General features: G+C 50.7%; 7 protein-coding genes across 7 annotated transcripts; 3 read left to right on the top strand and 4 right to left on the bottom strand.

The window, feature by feature from the left end:
* Window positions 1-656: 656 nt before the first annotated feature.
* Window positions 657-2595, top strand: GT037_005768 (bzip transcription factor; the record flags this gene model as incomplete). Its single annotated transcript, XM_038930815.1, has 4 exons — window positions 657-711; window positions 867-905; window positions 989-2159; window positions 2208-2595. 4 exons carry the CDS (start codon window positions 657-659, stop codon window positions 2593-2595), a joined length of 1653 nt encoding a protein of 550 aa, XP_038786504.1.
* Window positions 2596-3509: 914 nt separating this feature from the next.
* GT037_005767 (uncharacterized protein) lies at window positions 3510-4937 on the bottom strand (the record flags this gene model as incomplete). Its single annotated transcript, XM_038930814.1, has 1 exon — window positions 3510-4937. The coding sequence occupies one exon, from the start codon at window positions 4935-4937 to the stop codon at window positions 3510-3512; it is 1428 nt and encodes a 475-aa protein (XP_038786503.1).
* Window positions 4938-5733: 796 nt separating this feature from the next.
* Window positions 5734-6893, bottom strand: GT037_005766 (uncharacterized protein; the record flags this gene model as incomplete). The annotated part of the gene is made up of 2 exons (XM_038930813.1): window positions 5734-6811; window positions 6862-6893. The coding sequence occupies 2 exons, from the start codon at window positions 6891-6893 to the stop codon at window positions 5734-5736; spliced, it is 1110 nt and encodes a 369-aa protein (XP_038786502.1).
* Window positions 6894-9893: 3000 nt separating this feature from the next.
* On the top strand, window positions 9894-10713 carry GT037_005765 (polysaccharide lyase family 3 protein; the record flags this gene model as incomplete). Its single annotated transcript, XM_038930812.1, has 3 exons — window positions 9894-10169; window positions 10220-10453; window positions 10513-10713. 3 exons carry the CDS (start codon window positions 9894-9896, stop codon window positions 10711-10713), a joined length of 711 nt encoding a protein of 236 aa, XP_038786501.1.
* A 979-nt stretch (window positions 10714-11692) lies between these two features.
* GT037_005764 (uncharacterized protein) lies at window positions 11693-13831 on the top strand (the record flags this gene model as incomplete). Its single annotated transcript, XM_038930811.1, has 2 exons — window positions 11693-11805; window positions 11851-13831. The coding sequence occupies 2 exons, from the start codon at window positions 11693-11695 to the stop codon at window positions 13829-13831; spliced, it is 2094 nt and encodes a 697-aa protein (XP_038786500.1).
* A 335-nt stretch (window positions 13832-14166) lies between these two features.
* GT037_005763 (uncharacterized protein) lies at window positions 14167-14565 on the bottom strand (the record flags this gene model as incomplete). Its single annotated transcript, XM_038930810.1, has 1 exon — window positions 14167-14565. The coding sequence occupies one exon, from the start codon at window positions 14563-14565 to the stop codon at window positions 14167-14169; it is 399 nt and encodes a 132-aa protein (XP_038786499.1).
* Window positions 14566-16449: 1884 nt separating this feature from the next.
* On the bottom strand, window positions 16450-16925 carry GT037_005762 (uncharacterized protein; the record flags this gene model as incomplete). The annotated part of the gene is made up of 3 exons (XM_038930809.1): window positions 16450-16484; window positions 16538-16842; window positions 16891-16925. 3 exons carry the CDS (start codon window positions 16923-16925, stop codon window positions 16450-16452), a joined length of 375 nt encoding a protein of 124 aa, XP_038786498.1.
* Window positions 16926-17815: the final 890 nt, after the last annotated feature.

Genomic DNA, 17815 nt, shown 5'->3' with positions numbered 1-17815 from the left:
AGCCTCATTGAGAAGCAGGAACATCCATCACGCGCAACCACAGCACCGGATTGCCCTAAGAGTCGTGTAGACCAGCGTGACCGTAAGTGTAGAGATTGCGACGGCTGCGAGCGTCACCACAGGGGCTTGACGTCACTATTGGATTTCGACAAGCAGACACCAGCATCGCGACCAGAAAGCCGGCGGTCAACAATATCGATATTCATCGGATTGAGACGGCCGTACCCCGCATCTGCCGCCTTCGCCTCGATTCCTTTTGCTGAGGTACGTAGTAGTTGTGTCGTTGCCGCTGCCCGTCGCGCTGTTGTTATCGCTCGCTGCCGACTTTGCCACGTTCTCAGCGTCCTGCGACAGCTCTTTGCGCCCGTGTCTGTCTGCTCCCAGCCCGTCGCATCGAGTGCCTGCACTTTTAATTTACGTGCGCTGACATATCCGCCCTCCAACACAGGTGAATTGCTGTTCGAGTCGCCAGTGTTTCCGTCCCTGAGGGTCGAGACATCGAGACAAGCCAGATCGCGTGGGTGTGAGCGAACGAGCGAAGAGAGGATAAGGCCCGAGTACCACAAGCGATCGACCAGGACACCACCCCTACGTCACCACCCCAAAGTATGGCAGCCGCAACCCAAACCGCCCATACCTCTCCCCCGACCTCCAAGATGTCCTCTCCCAAGGACAGTAAAAGTAGTCTTCCTACCGTGACCAAAACTGAAGGTATGTATGACCCCGTCGCTGCCGTCGTCGCGGTACCTCACCGCTACTGCGTCACCATGTCTCCCCTTTACCTGCCTGCATTGCGCGCGCATACTTCGTCGTCATCCTCCCCTTTGCGTCGTCGCATCGAAGCATTACTAACCACGACGCTGCAGCGGAGCCAGTAAAGTCCGAGTCGTCTCCCAAGGTACAGCGTAAGTAGCTCCCTGCCCCGAGACTGTCAACTGTCGTTGTGCATCTCGTCCATCGTCAGTCTATGATGCTAACCCACTGCCAGCTGCGACCACGGAAGCGGCCACCAACGCAGACACAGCAAAGCCCTCAACCTCAAATGCCCAGCCGCTTGCACCTCCACCAAAGCCAGCACCCGCGACCACTGGAGATACACCAGACTACTTCAACACGGTACACAACCCATTCTCCCTCGAGCCCAACGTCTTTGAGCAGTCCTTTGGCGGCGAGTCTGGAAACTTGCAGACACCCGGAGGCCGTCCTATTCTTCCACCCGTTGCGAACATTACGTCACCGGCACCCCTACCGGGCATCACACCAGGGTGGCAGGGCTTACGCGCAGGACCCTTGAGCCCTGCTATGCTGAGCGGCCCGACTGGACAGACAGATTATTTCAGCGAGTCATTCCGAGGCTTCCCAACACCAAACGAATCCTCTCTCCGCACCGGCCTTACTCCTGGCGGCGGCGGTTCCATGTTCCCAGCCCCTAGCCCGAACACCCAAGCCATCTTCAACCTCCAGAGCGCTGGCGTAACACCCGGCACTGCCGACTTCCAGCAATCTGCCTTGCGTGCAGCTGCTCAACACCAAGCTGCTAACAACAACAAGTCCACGTCCAACGCACCTACGTCGCAGCCAGAAGGCGTGACCGCAGGCATGGATCGTCCTAACAACAACTACCAGCAGGTGCAGCAGTCACAACAGCGCGCCCAGAATGACCCATATCCAAACCATGACGTCAGCAGTGCAGCTAACGATCTATTGTCCTTTGCCAGTCAAAATGGTGCTGCACGCAACAACCAACCACCTTACTCCATGGCTCCACAACAGCAACCGATGAACGCTGGGCATATGCCTGTCCAGCCTGTCAACGCCAACCATGGTCGCCGTGATACCAAGGGTTCTATTAATAGCGTTCAATCTGCAGAGACCGGTGACTTCTCAGAGAGCGGCCAGAGTGAGCAAAATAAGACTGGTACACGGTCGCGCGCTAAGAAGGGTGCCGCTAACGGCAAACAAGCTGCCGGAAACAAGCGCAAAGCCGAAGACGGCCCCAAGAACTCAAGAAAGAAGAGCAACGCCAACCAGTCCATGGGCGACGACATGGACGACGGCGACTCCGATGACGAGAACAACATCAAAGAAGAGGAATACGATAGCAAGGGTCGCAAGATGACCGATGAGGAAAAGCGTAAGAACTTCCTCGAGCGCAACAGGTATGTCTGCCTCCTATTATTCACACTACCAATCACTAACATGTATAGGGTCGCTGCCCTCAAGTGCCGACAGCGCAAGAAGCAGTGGTTGGCAAATCTTCAAGCCAAGGTTGAACTTTTCAGTACAGAGAACGACGCGCTCTCTGCCACTGTCACTCAGCTTCGCGAAGAGATTGTCAACCTCAAAACACTGCTTCTTGCTCACAAGGACTGCCCCGTATCGCAGGCTCAAGGCCTACATGGAGCTGCCATGAATAATTTCCTCGGAAGCGACATCAGCCATCAAAACCCATATGGCATCGCTCAACTGCAACCCAATGGCGTCCACATGATGCCGATGCAGCAAGGCCAGATGATGAACCGGTTCGTATACCAATCCCAAAGGAACCAGAGCCCTGATCAACAGGAAGACGGCCGGTATCCATCAAAGTATTGAGACAGTCGCTCACTTGTTTCAGGTAATTGGGAGTAAACAAGCTGCCTGACCAATCCACACGTGCACACCGCTAGTGTCATGACTCTCTATCATGGCAATGACGCAAAAGCGTGGGGCATCAGCAGCTTCGACGATCACGATGCGCTACCTCGTACGACCTTGTAATCTATCTACCCAATCTTCTCCTTCCTCTCCTTCTCCTAGGACGCATCGTCGTCACTCTCAACGCATGGACGGCGCTTGGCGTTACGTCATTGTTGCATCCTTCTCACATCAAGGAAAATGCAACAAACCGGACTACCAAAACATCATTTTACCATTTCCTTCTCGGGCCGGACGGCTGGAACGGCAGGGATTCATGGGGCTGGCTACGTACCTCATGCACGCGAACACGAATCTTCCTAGTCGGTGATGACTTTCTTCATCCGTTTCCTTCAGTAATCTGTCCATCGTTGGCGTGTATATATGGAGGTGTGCTCAGGTAACATTTCACTGGCGTTACAGAGGCGATTATACACCGGAATGTTACTTCCTCTTGTTTTCTGAAATTAGTGTAGCGCACCAGTCTAGAGTTGCGCTCGGCGTTTTCGGGTCTTTTGGCTTCTAGCCTTCCTTCCTTCTCGGTGGTGTATTCTGAAAGAAAGAGCTCTATCCCAACATTTGTTTCTCGAGTCTACGGTAACAATAGGGATTATGGCGTAGAGAAAGGAATGGGAATAACTGATACGTTTGGCATACGTGTTGGTGTTTGGGCATGAAGCTATGTACCGTGGAATGTATGTATACCGCGAGCAATTCAAGCCTCTTCAAATTCAAAGCTGTCTAAAAATGATTTATATGTGTATTCAAGTTCGGCTCTCATGTTCAAAAATCGTGTACCTTTCACTCTGCTCGTTTGCTGCTTCCTTATCGCATCATTCGCTACCTTCATAGCCTTCTTGGTTCAAAAGTTCGGCAATCTCTTCCCCGTGTCTCTTAAGCAATTCCTCTCCCTCCTCCTGATGCCTCCTCACCACACGCATCAGCTCATCAATCCTCGTCTCTCGCGCTATGAGGTCTACCTCGCGTCTTGCGAGCATCGTCTGTCGCATGGTCATAGCTTGCTCCCGCCGATTCAGATTACCTTCGCGAAGATCAAGTTGCCGGCTACGGACCGCTCCATGCGCAGGAAGTGGTTGGTTAGCCGACAGATCAATGAGTTCGTCTGCTGTCATGTCAATGTCTATAGGGGTCTCTGGAGTGTTGGGGCCGGAAAGATGGGCGTGCGGGATGTTTGTTCGACGGGAGCCTGCATTTGGCTGATGGGGCGGCGGTGACTCGAAACCCGGAGTATGTTGCTGATTACTTGCTTGTTGTTTTTCTGTCAGTCTGCACCGGTTTGCGAATTCTTGAGGTGGACTAGATCCTGCTGTGCGCAGGTGCCGGTCCTCGCGGTATTGTTCATCCTCACGTTCGTTTTCACGCCGGCGCCCGGCTAGAGTATTGCCAGTGAGAGCAGAGGGTGTGGTAATGTTGTTTTCTGTAGTAGGTCGGAAAGGGTTGAGAGCTCGTCGATTGTTCAGGAAGCGGTTGAACGCACCTGCAGCGATAACGTCGGTAACTCCTCGAGTACTCGTGTTCACCCTCCTGAGACCACGAGGAACAGGGGCATTGTCACTGTTACTGTTCGAGTTGGTACCCTCGTTCGAACTGCCGTTTATGTTCCTGTTGTTATTAGTCCTGTCTGCCACCCGTCGCCTCCTACTACTCCTAGACACCTGTCTGTACGGAGCCCGGTTCCTTATATCAGCGAGATCTCTTCTGAAGTCCTCGAAGTTCTGAACGTGCGTATAGTAATCCGCGTCATCGGAGTCCGAGTCAATCACAATGGGAGCACGTTGCTGCTCCTCCCTTAGGGCCCTCGATCCGTAACGATCAGCGGGGCTTAGGAGTTCGCGGCGAAGTCGTCGGGCGTGCTGTCGCGGTGTATCATAGTCATTCCCAAAGTCGCGTCGGGTGCCAAGTTGCTGACTGGTGATATCCGCGCCGATTCCATCGAGACCTGCGAACATACCTGCCATGCGCTGTGATGCGCTTAGGTTTTGTGCGTCTAGAGGAATGGTAAGAGACCGTGCAGGGATCCAGACTGCGCGACACAGAGGACATCGCTTTTCTTCATGGGAATGGCTGCGGAGCATGTCGTCAAGACAGTTGGCGCCGATATGGTGGCTACATTCAGGAATATTGGTGATGCGTAAGCATTGCTCACTAGTGTAGTCATCGAGACAAATCGGGCATTCATCTTGGTGTGGGAGGTCGTTATCATGCGTAGTATGATTTCGGACGAAGGTAGTCGCGTTCATTGCGTGCGATTACTGGATACAACGGGTTGACGTGTAGTAGTTTGTGATCGGTCAGAGTCGGATGAGCGTAGAGTCCAAAGCAAATGAATCAAGTAGAGGCTTCCTGCCTTGTGCTGTGATAGAATTCTTAGTAAGTGAAGTTGAAGGGGAAGGGAAGTGCGATTGGCGTATACTCCTTTGTGGTGGCAACGTAACAAATGAGGGTGATTTAGGTAGTGAAGAACCGAATCTAAATGTCGAGCGCGAGAATGTGTGAGTATAGTACGTCATCTTAGGCAGATGCGTTGCTGTAGTGAAAGTGAGTTGAGCTCAGGGTTCAATAGATCACACACGAGTGCGATGAACACGAGTTTGAAAACAAAGATGCAACAAGATCTAAGGAGCTGCAGCATATTGATGTTACGCAGCCATTAATTCAACAGCTAGCTCCAGAGGCAAACAAGTAACTGGGATAAAACCGACTTCAACCAATGAATCGGATTGCTTCTCTGAGAACATTTACAAGACATCTTCAGCCACTTGCTGGGCTTTACATCCTTCTAGGCAGCGCATCGAGCCATTCAAAACCTATAAGAGATACTAAAAGTCTCCCAACCCGGACCGAGACTCGTACGGTATGTTATCTGTGGTCAGTCTCATTGGCTCATTACATCATTGAGACTTATACGAGGTTGGGGCTAACCTCGAGACAGCTATGTAGGCGTGTGTATACTAACAATACGTTGCTGAGATACAGACGTGTAGTTGAGATTGTGTCTTGTGGCGCTGCTTAGTTGGCCAGATGTTTATAGCGTTCTTAGGGTGTAACATTCGAGGTATGAATACGAGTCGTGGTAGTAGTGACGTCCCATTCGGTGAACCTATGATCCGAGGTATGCTGACGGTCTCTTGCTCCTAATACACGCGCGAAACCCGAACCATTTGCGGGGGATTCTGAAGACTCTCGTAATCTAGGTAGGTCATCATTTGAGATCATGTCTCCACCCCACCGCAGATACTCTGCATAGTGACCAGGACTGATCGGATCTTCTGGAGGCGGAGATGGAGATTCCCGATGAATATCGAAGGTATTGTCTGAAGAGGTGTTGATTCTCGCTGAAATGTGTTCCAACGTTAGAGTAGCACGTGGCACTGCATCTGTGTTGTGATTTGCGATGCTCATTGGGGAGTAAGGGTTATGGTCAAGCTCGAGCGAATTTGTTTCCATCAAGCGTCTCCTTCCTAGACGACTGTCTTGACCAGAAGTACCCAGGTCTCGTGTTGGCTCCTGCGTACGCACCCCTGCACTTGAAGGCGCCTGATATGCTGCGTTGTCTTCATATGCTCTTTGAAGCTCCTGGTAAAGCCGTCGGGCACGGCGCTCAACTGCTTGAAGACGCACGCGGGTATCTGCACTCGAAGTGTGTCGCTCATCGCTAATGTTCTGGATTAAATCAAGTCGCCTGAAGATCTCATCCATATGACTATTGATGAGGCTGTTGTTTGTAGCCCGGTCATATGCCCAAGTACGCTGCGTTCGATGCGTCCTCGCCCGTCGCTCGAATCGAGCCGGCTCTCGCGGCAAACTGAAAGCTATTAAACTCTCTGTTGTGCTTATGTCCCTTGTTGCCATCCAAGCAGCTTGTCGTGTATACCATTCTCTCCGACATTGAGGACATGTGTTATTACGAGGACTATCGCTGTTGAGATAGTCATCAAGACATTGTTGACCAAAGCGATGGTAGCAGTCTTTGATGAGCACAGTGACGGCTTTGTGCGAAGGACCATATACATCCAAGCATATGCAGCACGTTTCATCGTGTGATGCGGTGGGGAGTGGTACTATGTTCGATCGTTTGAGTGCTTGGAGGCTACCGACCGCATGGCTCGTATTGCTAAGTTACGTCAGTGGTGTGTTCGACTATAGAAGTAGATAAAGACCTACTCTGACAAGGATAGTACAGATCTTGTTGACATGCTTTTAACTTATCAACCGCCCAATATAGAAAGAGCAGCACCGCGTTACGGATACTAATAACCAGTGTGAAGAATTGTCACTCTGTGGAAGGGTAGTGTTCTTGCTATAGCTGCTAGACTTCGCGTCATGACCGCTGTAGCTGGTATCTCGAGTGGATCTTGTTTGTGTATACATACAAATGTTGGCAATGACTGGCGAGTGATCGATAGAAGGCGCAATAATCACGAACCATGGAACTGATGGTCTCTCGACGCGTCCTGGTCCCTGTATCATGCAAACGCGTGTTGTAGTAGATATGAGCCCGTGTAAGACCCCCTCAAAGATTGACTGGACTGTCGTGAGTCAATCAACATAGAAGAACGCAGTCTTTCGACTACACGCAGATGACTAGGACAGAGAATTCGACGAGCTGATCGTGAAGACCACAACAACGATATTGTCGGGGTCACCGGTACCCAAGTATTGGAAGGGCAACGGGACGTACTTGCAGTTCCATGGCTCCACTCAACCCTGAACCAAAATACATGATCAAGTCTGGCTGTGCCTAGATCTAGCAAGTCAGAACATAAGTACAGTACACTAGATCTCCGGCTCGCATTCACATTTGCGAAAATTCTCCCCAGTTCTTGATCAAGATCTGACACAAGTACGCATTACTATGAGGTGTACACTTTAGCTTCGTAGCAATTAGTCAATATTCTGTATGACCGTCTAGAAATCGAAACCGGCTTGGATGCCGAACACTATCCGCGTGCAACTCATAACATGGTGGACGCATGTTTAAGTGGAGACATGACCGGAAATAGAAGGCCAATAGCAGATACTCGCGCTTGAATCAATGCGTGGCTGGGCATGACGGATAGCCTGATACGCATACCCCTAATCTCCTCCTTTTCAGGTGCCGGCGTCGTTTCCGGGTCTTAGACAGAATCCTTCGATGTGAAACGTTCGAGTCCATCCTGGAGATAAAAAGTGGCGTAGCCCGTGGCTGTGGAGGCGAGTGTGCCTCACTCCACTTGGCGTGGCTTTAATTATGGCTTTATCTCGACGACAACATATCTCTTGTTGGTTGTGAAGAAGGGAATAAGAAGATGCAGCTTCACGTATTGAGACCCCAAGGTAGAAGAATGCTGGTGGGATTTATTGTTTCCCAGTTTAGCCCCTAGCCAAGAGCACGCCTGCGCCACTTGCTGAGCCACTATAGCCTTTGTGCCACCCCATTCCATAATTTCCGAAGAATAGAACGAGGACACCTCAGATAAGCATTGTCTGCTCGTATTCTGCATCGTGGTAGAGGTGTTCCTATCCAAGAACAACTGGTGTACCGCTGTGTTGTACAAGGCAGAGGGGCACAACGCTGATTCGTGGAATTGATGACACGAACGCCTGCTATATTGTCCCGTAATCTTGTATACACTCTCTTATTTCCTCACAGATGCCGTCTTTTCTCCGAAATCTGGGGTTTTGAAGCCGTTGCATTGCCGACGCACTCTGCATGCACGCCACCATGTACTCCATCATGTACCCCATATTGATGGATTTAAGACACTCCACCAGTCAAAGCATAGCTGTAACCTGGCTCAAAACGGTACCAACCGCCTTGCCATGTGAGGTGCCTTGCCGCTTTCACGTGAACCATTGAATGAAATGTTGGATTGATCATTCCTATGCTTTTGGTGTTCTGTGGCTAGGTAGCGCATGAACCTCCTGGTCTCGAATTTCACCTATGTTTACTGATCAGTACCCGCAAGGCGAGAAACATTATTGTGTGGTATCCACTTGAGTCCTGCACCCTCGCAGAACAATCTGCACACCCTAATTCCGCACGATAATGCTACACGCCAGGTCGCACTCGTGTGAGGTGGGTTCGGAGAATATCTCGATTATCACGCCGCATGCAAAAGGCGCCGTCACTGCTGCGATATTGAAAAGCGTATTTTTAATCTATTGAGAGCCCAGATCCTTCTCAGTGTCTCCATAACTGACTCTTGTAGCAGCCTCGTGCATACCGACACACCGTTCTAGACGGTATTTCCTAGTTTTCGTGAGGCCGCCGCAAGCGGTATGCCCGCTGCCAATCCTTTTCTATGGGCTGCATCCGTGTCGCCCTTCTTGGCGGAAAGAACGCAGGCCACGTTAACTATGCATTTATTTCTTCTGGACGAGACAAGATAATGTAGATACTGGTAGGGTACATTGCCAGTTGCCCACTAAGTGCCTGACCCAGTGACTAGCGATCAGCTCCATCAGGACCTGAGCGCAGAGACTAGAATATCGCTGTTTGCTGGCATCGGCAACTAGGACTTTCCGCATTACCTTCCGACTCTTTCTATCGCCGTGCGCGTGGCGCAACCCCTCAAAAACCGAAGTCGTGTAGTCTCCACTATCGATACTATTCGAGTAGTCCAAGAGCGGGCATACAGGATAGAAACCGGCGAAATACCGGTTGGCGGAAGCAATGGTCGAAGAGGAAATGAGAGGAGGTTTGCAGCGCTAAGCCTTGCGCTACAGCATGTCACTCTCCTAAACATACAAGCGCCAACACACAGTGGAGGCTACTAGGCGTTTCACGTGTACTATCACCATGCCAAAACCACATGGTACCGTCCGATATTCGCCTTCAGGCGCATCCTTCCAGTACCAAGCTTTCACAGCAGCTCTTGGCCCTGCTGTGACTCGGGCGGAAAGACCATCGCCAAGATCTATGTCGAGGTCCGCGAATGAGAGGAGGAAGAACAAGGAGGGCAACCCTAATGCGGTAAGATGAGATGAGTTGAGGGTGCGAGGTCAGCAGTGCAGGAGGCATGGCAAAGATACCTGAGCGTACTAGGGAAGGAGGTGGGAGAGAGGATGTACAGGTCCCTATAAGTATGGCTGAATATCCCACCGGTTAAGGTTCTATCCAACAGCCAGGAGCATTCTGATATTCAATCCTTCGATTACATTCTTTCTACCATCACTTCCGTTTCATCTTCCGCTCTCGATCACCATCTTTCACCATGAAGTTCGCTGGACTTTTCGCTGCCGCCACGGCCCTCCTTCCTACTGCTCTTGCATGCAACGGCTACACTGGTGGTGTCCCTAAGGCTGTTGGTACTAAGACCAACAGCAAGGTCATCGAGGTCGCTGCTGGCCAGACCTATGATGGTCAGTGGTACCGATTTGATCGCGGTAGCGGCGCTTGCTCTGGTCAGTCTGAGGGAGGTGCTGCCGACGCCGTCTTCCTACTCAAGGAGGGTGCTACCCTTCGTAATGTGATCATTGGCAAGAACCAGGTAAGCATCAGTTATGATCACGCGAGAGACAAACACTAAAGACATGCTAGGCCGAAGGTGTACACTGCCAGGGTCACTGCACTCTCGAGTTCGTCTGGTTCGAGGATGTCTGCGAGGACGCTATCTCTATCAAAGAGGACAAGGCTGGAAAGCAGTCCTGGATCATTGGTGGCGGTGCTTACCACGCCTCAGACAAGGTCGTCCAGCACAATGGCTGCGGAACTGTCAACATCATCAACTTCTACGTCAACGATTACGGCAAGCTCTACCGCTCCTGCGGAAACGTAAGTGATTCATGCTATGATAGGGTTCTCGCCAGAATATTCGCTTACCAACTCTGTAGTGCTCCAAGCAATGCGCCCGTAACGTTTACATCGAGGGCGTCACTGCTGTCAACGGTGGCGAGCTCGCTGGTATCAACAGCAACTACAAGGACACTGCCACACTCAAGAACGTCTGTGCTGATGCGAAGACCAAGTGCCAGATGTACACTGGCTGCGCTGGTGGCTGCGAGCCCAAGAAGGCTGGTACCTGCTCTGGTTAAGCTGATGGCCTCGTTAAATAGTAGGTCCAGTTGATCCCGGATCTAAGAATCGACTATGGGTGGGAGTACCGATGAGAGACAGCGAGAGCGATGATACTTTCTTGTGAATATTTTTCTTTGCAAATTTCTGTACATACCTTCACTTTATCGTAAATAAATTCTTGCGCACCGCTCTATCAGATGGCGCTTGTTTTTGACTCAGTGAACTGCTTGTACTTTGAGGTGGCTTTCTCGTCGTTAATCAACCCAGCATTACTGCCTGGTAGCTATGCAAGGCCTTAACGTCATCTCGTGTTTGCGCAAACATCTGAGTCGAGAGCTTAGCATGACGCGTTCACTTAGCGGTGGACCTCTTCATGGAGCCTAATAACAGAAATATCTCGTACAAAAATGTAGTCGGTGTTCGTGCGGGAGAATGGGTACGCGATATCTGAATAAGAACAGCGCAGATCACTTTGCTTCAAGCTGTTGACGCAAATTGGAACGCGCTAAACCCTTTTAGGCTCAGCGGCCTCGTCCCAAACGCGTTCGGACCCCTTGCGAACGATTTCACCCAACGCGTTGTCGACCCAGTCTATCAATGCTGTCGTGGAACCTGAACCATTCTCGTAAAAATAATTTGTAGCATTACTCCTTCCTCTGTTTATCAGTTATCAGCCATCCCAAGGACTTGTCTGAGTGGCACATGAAGCGAGCAGAAGCAACTAAGCAATCGGTACTTGCAGATGCGGCTTGAGGACACACGCTTGTCACACTCGCTCGAGACATACGTCATTCACTATCTTGTACAAGATAACACTCGACATCAGAGCTTCATCCCGTCGCACAGTTGCTACTGAAACCGGCGATTTGCATCGGACGCCGTGCCTCGGTTGTGCGGGAACGATTATCTGCGATCCCTCCTGAGTTCCACAGCGTCTAGAACAAGCAGCACATGAGATCTGCATCGTCCAATATTTAGAGCGCGCGATCGTTCAGCATGGCTGCGAACGAGTCAACATATCAATTCGCTTTGACAGCAGAAGAATGTGCGATTATACGAGCTATACGGGCTGTTGAGCGAAGCATCATGCCCACCAAGCAGATGACGTTGTAGGTATTTATCATTACGGTTCACACCAGAGCTAACCTGAACAGACATCAAAAGCTGGAACTCCACCTCACAGACCAAGACGGAGACTCATTGGGCAGCTGTGAGGTCAACCCCGAGAACATGGTGATGGAGTTTGTCAGCGCAGCAGCCGGGTTTCTGAATGAGTTAGTGGGGAAACCTGTTCAAAAAAAGAAAGCGCGGGTTGAGGCCGACAATGGTGTTCACATTGACGACTGCGACTCTGTTCTGGGCTCAGAGACCCAGGACTCCCCTACCCAGGACTCGCCTGACAACTTGCCGCCTGAGCAGGCTGCTGGAGGAAAGACCGCGTCGTGGGAGGCGATAAGAGAGGCCAATATCCCACCTTGTGTTAAGGAAATCAGTTTCACTATCAATGACGAGGATCTGGTTCCAGAACTCCGCGAAAAACTGAAGTCTAGCTATTCCGGTGTTACCATCGTATCATCAGGCATAGTAACCGAGAAAGAAAGGGCCTGGAAGGCTCTGACGACAGAGAGACCCGACGGGATCAAGCAAATGATCATCGAGCTCGACGAGACAGAGATTGCCCAAACCCCGGAGCTAGAAAGCAACCTTCGGAAGATGTACCCATGGGCGATGATCGAAGCAAGGCCCGGTCCAAACATATCCCGAAAGCGTGCGAGAAGGATGACGGACAGCAATGTTGCGACACCACATAGGCCAGACCCAGTCAAACACATCGAAGACTTCGCCGCTTACGTTATAGAGTCACCCTCTGAGGACGAGTTTGGCTACAAGTATCCCATAGGCGAAGGCTGGGATCGTCTTCCGTACTCGCGGAAATTTGAGATTGCCCATGCGCGGGCGATCCAACACTATCACGGCAAGGTAGTTGATGGCAAAGGATGCGGCTACTGTGAAGCCCATGGTTATCACTGTAAAGTCTATCTGCCACAACTTGGCAACTTGTCTCATATGACGTTTGGTCATTCTTGCCAGCACTGCCGGCTCAGGCAAATACAATGTGACCTTCCTGCTGCCATGAAAGATCATCCGAACACGCCTAGAGCACCAAGCATGCTCAGGCTTGATACGCAGAACACACATCACCACGGAGAAGCAGTCAGTACTCCACCTACGACGACCACATCCAGATCCCTGGCATCGAGAATAACGGCGCCCGATAGAATACTACCTGATGCCGGAGAAGAGGAGGATGATAACAATGATACTCCGGATATTCTGGAACTGGCAGACATGCTCCAACTCGTCGAGAGTTCAAATCTCAAGGTGAGAAGAGTTATCTATTCGATGTACGAAGTCTTGAGGGAAACAAACAAAGTTGAGCCATTCGGAATGTATCCCTCAACTCTCGCTCAGTATTACGAGAACCTGATCAATCTTTACATACTCACATATCTGCGTGAAGAGTACGATTTGGCCTTTGTCGTTTTGCTTCGTTTCCAGAGTACAAATTGCCAGGAGATGACACAACTACCCACCATAGACACCGTCGTACGCGCTTTTGAGCACCTTCCAACCCATGCTCCGCTTTGCCGTTGGATAGAAATATCTTACAGTTTTCTCTGGGATACCCAAGCACAGGGTGAATGGGACGTGTTTATCAACACAAACCCAGATGTGAAGCCAAAGTTCCATTCACTTGCCAAGCTTCTCCATGGAATCTGCTACATACGTGATCCATTCACTACTGGAGGCGATATCGCAGTGCGGAAGCGATGGTGTGAGGTTCACAACCATCTGGCGGAGGCACCTCACCAGAAAAGGGCTTGCGAAAGGGTGACGGCAGAGTTTGGGGACTCTGCCGAAGAGGCAGAGAAAAGGTGGAAACAGCACGAGATACAGCAGGCAAAGGAGAAGCTGGCACTTTTAGAGAACGGCAACAGATGGGGTGATACCATAGGCTCTAGTACACCACGTGTTGGCGAAAAGAGAAGAGCTGAAAGTTTCGCAATGTCGAGACCCTTTAGAGGCGGCAGGGGAGGGCGAGGTAGAGGGCGAGGGCGGGGTCCAAGCAGATGAGGCAATTTACTCGTCGTATCTGAAGCGCCTTGAGACTCTGGTAGTTTTTGCATGGCAATTCAATTGAAAAGCATGCTCAATGTATCTATGCTTTGATGATTCGAAATGTATGAATGTGAGTTATATTTCACACTCACAAAGGAGTGATATTAGCTACTAAGCCTCTCTAGTTCCCATATCAAGGGCGAAGGAATGTGTATAACGGTAAACAAGAAAAGAAGAACACCAGAATCGCTATGCAAATGGACCAAAGATCAAAGGAACGTCCTCGCAAATCATTACTATCCGTCTGCCACCCTCACTTCACTCCCCTGTTGACCCGTTTAGATGGCCATTTACAACTGGCACTCAATAGTGAAGTAGGTTACATCGGTGGGAGTAGCAACGTTGACGTTTCCATCAAGGTCGATGAAAGTGTTCCAGGCATTGAGCGCAATGGCCTGTCCGGGGTAGTTGGGGTCCTTGACCACGCACTGTACGTTGTTGCCACCAGCACCGGGGCTGACAGCCTGGAGCGAAGTGGCCCAGACCTGGGGGCCGAAGGCACCACCGAAGAGCTGCCCGAAAGTTACGGCGGCGTTGTTGACGATGACATCGGCGTTGGCGTTTTTGCCACTCTGGTCATTGGCGAGCTGGACGGTGAAGACGAGGGGCGCATCACGGGCGATGGCTGGAGCCGCAAGTGCGGAGGTGAAGAGAGCAGCGGCAGAAGCAATGATCATGGAGGCCTTCATATTGAAAATTGGTGTGTTGTTGGAAGGTTGTCTGAGTGAGTGTTGGAAGGAGATGATTAAGTGAAGATAGAAAGTAGGAGATAGTAGAAAATTGTTGTTGGTTTATTGTTGTGTAATGAGATGATCTTCCATACAGTGAAGATAGATCTTGTTCTTATACATCTGAACATCCTCCAGCCTTGCGATTGTAGCTTGCGATGCTTGTCATGGATGGCCTTCAGCAATGCCTCCACGTAACACCGTACCAGTGCGCTTTGGGAGACCTGGCGTCCGTGAAACGGTACTGCGCTCAGCCCACGTTGTTTTTCTCAAGTAATTTGGGAAGCAGATTCCGCTATTCTCTCGTGAGGTCTCAGCTTGGTGGAGGCGGTTCGTCCGCCGAGAAGCAAAGGGCTCGAGGTGCGGTCAGGCAAGCGTCCACGCGAACAGCCGATGCTATGACAAAGCATAAGCACTTCGATGTCACATCCTACGATGAGCTTGGTTTCTCCAGCTTCTCGCTTAGCGTAGCGACAGTATGATGGAGCTAACCTTGGAAGGTTGCATCAGCCACCACCTCAGCTGTCAGCTTGCGATTGATTCGCTAGGGAGCCGAAATCGCATCGCTATTTTCGTCTGGATGCTGATGCTTTTGTGATGGGTGCATTACGCCCAACCTACACGGTAGTTATAGGGGCCGGTTTGGAGTGAGGTAAGACTCTAGTAAGTTGCGGGGAAAATACGTAGGTAACGTCGAGACTGAGTGCTCAGCCGCAACTCTTCCGATGTTACTTGACATGTCCATCGCATTTGGTATGACTAATTTGGAGTCTTGGCTCTTTTTTCTGTAATGCAGACGTGCTGCGTACTATTCGTATGATAACGCAGCTTGTGAATGACGTTGCTTCTGAGCTTGAACTACCTAAGATCGCATATGCTGCTCGCAGGGTCAGCATGTGCTGCGCAACGTAACTGACACACAAATGTTTCTAGTAATACTGGTAAGGTGACGTGAGACAAGTTTCGAGAGTTCTATGCTTGTTGGATCATCTAGTTGTCGCGTGAAGTTTCTTGTTGAAGCTGACGAGTATACCTCTACGCCTTGGAAGCCTTACTTTTTGCGCTCACGTGAATCTTATGGGCATCGTGTTTGGTAAGAAACGGATCACACCGAAGAACTTTGCGATTGTTGAGTATGTGAGACCTCAGCCTTGTCTAGCATGCCTGGCTTCGTTTGACCTTGCCTCAACAACCCTCTTCCTACCGTCTCATATCCTCGGAATTGTACACTGTTTCCGTGTCGACACTATCGACTCTGCAGAATGATTCACGGAGATTAGGGCCGATGCTACCTAGGTATTGCCAGCTTCGTTCGCCCGTCAGCGCAGACCCACTGCTTAGCCTTCACTATGAACCTCCCGAACCCCACTGCACCCACATATTCGAGCTCCAGCCGGGTCAATGATCAGAATGTTTCCAGGAAAAACTCGTCATGACAGGTGTTGACAGCGACTTCAAGTATATCGCGCTGTTGGTATATATGGGGTGATGTCACACAGGACGATCGCATTGTTCTTGATCGCACTGCTATACCGATAGCTTTGAATCTAATCAGACATTAGAATACATACACGACTTTAGAGGAGAGGAGCCGCCTTTGTATTTAGCCAAGATAAAAGGTCGGCGAATGGACCATTGAGGCTATCGAGCTGGAGTAATTGGCGTGCGCTGCGAGATGACAGCAAGATGTGCCGCACACAGTAAAGGACTAATACAAGGAGAAGATATCTCAAGGACTGCCAAGATGTTCCATTCAAAGTATATACACAGTGGGTATTATATCAGGTCCCCGTCAAACGTCCCCGTCTGATCGAGCCGTCCCAGCTACTGTCGCTATCAGGAGAACTAGGCTGGAGGACCAATGGGAGTAGGCACAGGTGCTACTAGAGATCAGCATAACGTTCTCCTCTACACGAGACAGTAAGCCACTTACCGGAGCCTGGTCTAGTAGGCCTTGGTCGTGGACCGCTGCTGGGAAGACCAGGGAAACCTCCAGTTGGGAGCGGAGGAGCGCCGCTTGGAATGCCAGGGAATCCGCCGGTGGGGAATGGAGGTGCTCCACTAGGAAAGCCTGGAAAACCACCAGTGGGGAATGGTGGTGGGCCAGATGGAAAACCTCCAGTAGGCAACGGCGGGAAGCCTCCAGAAGGCGTTGGGAATGGACCGGTAGGGAAGGGTGGGATGCCAACTGGGGGTATACCAGAGACCTGACGCTCGACGATTGGAGCGGCGAAGGCACTAAAGCGTGTTAGCTATGTTGTTGAGGAATAGGCATGGTTGGCATACCCAGCGGCCATAATGAGAATAGCAGTGAACTTCATGATGGGTGGTAGATCGAGTACAAGTGTTTGAATTGGTCAGTGAGTGGAGTGAATGCTGTTTGCTGATGTCGACTTAGACTTCTGACATGAGGTTATCTTATACTTCTGATCATCCATGGCTCAATATCCTCAAAGCGTACGCGTACCCGGCTAGTAGACGTCAGTGTAGATTACCGCTGTAGCGCATTCCTCTGAACACAAGCCTACGTAGATGAACCCCAATATCGCATGTAACATGTTAGCAACGCAATGATTGCCCGGCTATCAAAGCCCAGATGTCGGAGAATTCTTTCACTCGCGGAGCTTTGGGGCCGGCATGTCGTTGAGCAGAGATGACGTTGCGTGGGTATTACACAAGGAGGGTTTTGCTAGGTTGTAGCGGAGAGTGGGTAATCTATCGCAGGCTGTTGCCAGGTCTGTTGTCTAATTAAGCTTTCCTTTGGAGGTGCAGACGATCTGTACAACCGCTGCAAAGGTATGGCTTGAAACGGTTCATCTATACTATCCAATAGAGATAGTCTAATCGACTGTGTGGCCTAAAGCCTCCGACTTCGCATTGAATCGGAGTTTCAGAAAGTCGGCAGATATGGCAGTATGTGGGTGACTATACCCAAGGTCCGACTGATGCTGCTTGAAGTCAGATAGGGACTACGTCCAGATTGTCCGCTTTGGGTACCAAGATCGTGGACGTGTCTCTTTTAGAGAGAAGCTACTGGGCTGTTTAGCCGGCCACTTCTCTGCTCTGGTTCAGAAACAACAAGGGATCTGCTCTTCTGAAGGCTTAGAGGCTGGCATTGGTTGCGGCTCGGGTCTCCTCCGCCATGGCCAGTGGTGAGCTCATGAAGTACTCAGCAGTTCTTTTTGTGGGTCTTGAGGCGTAAGCAGCTCTG

The sequence above is a fragment of the Alternaria burnsii genome (genome assembly GCF_013036055.1).
Source record: "Alternaria burnsii strain CBS107.38 chromosome Unknown 732, whole genome shotgun sequence".
Taxonomy (NCBI): Eukaryota; Fungi; Ascomycota; class Dothideomycetes; order Pleosporales; family Pleosporaceae; genus Alternaria; species Alternaria burnsii.
This window is presented reverse-complemented; position numbering and strand designations above follow the sequence as displayed.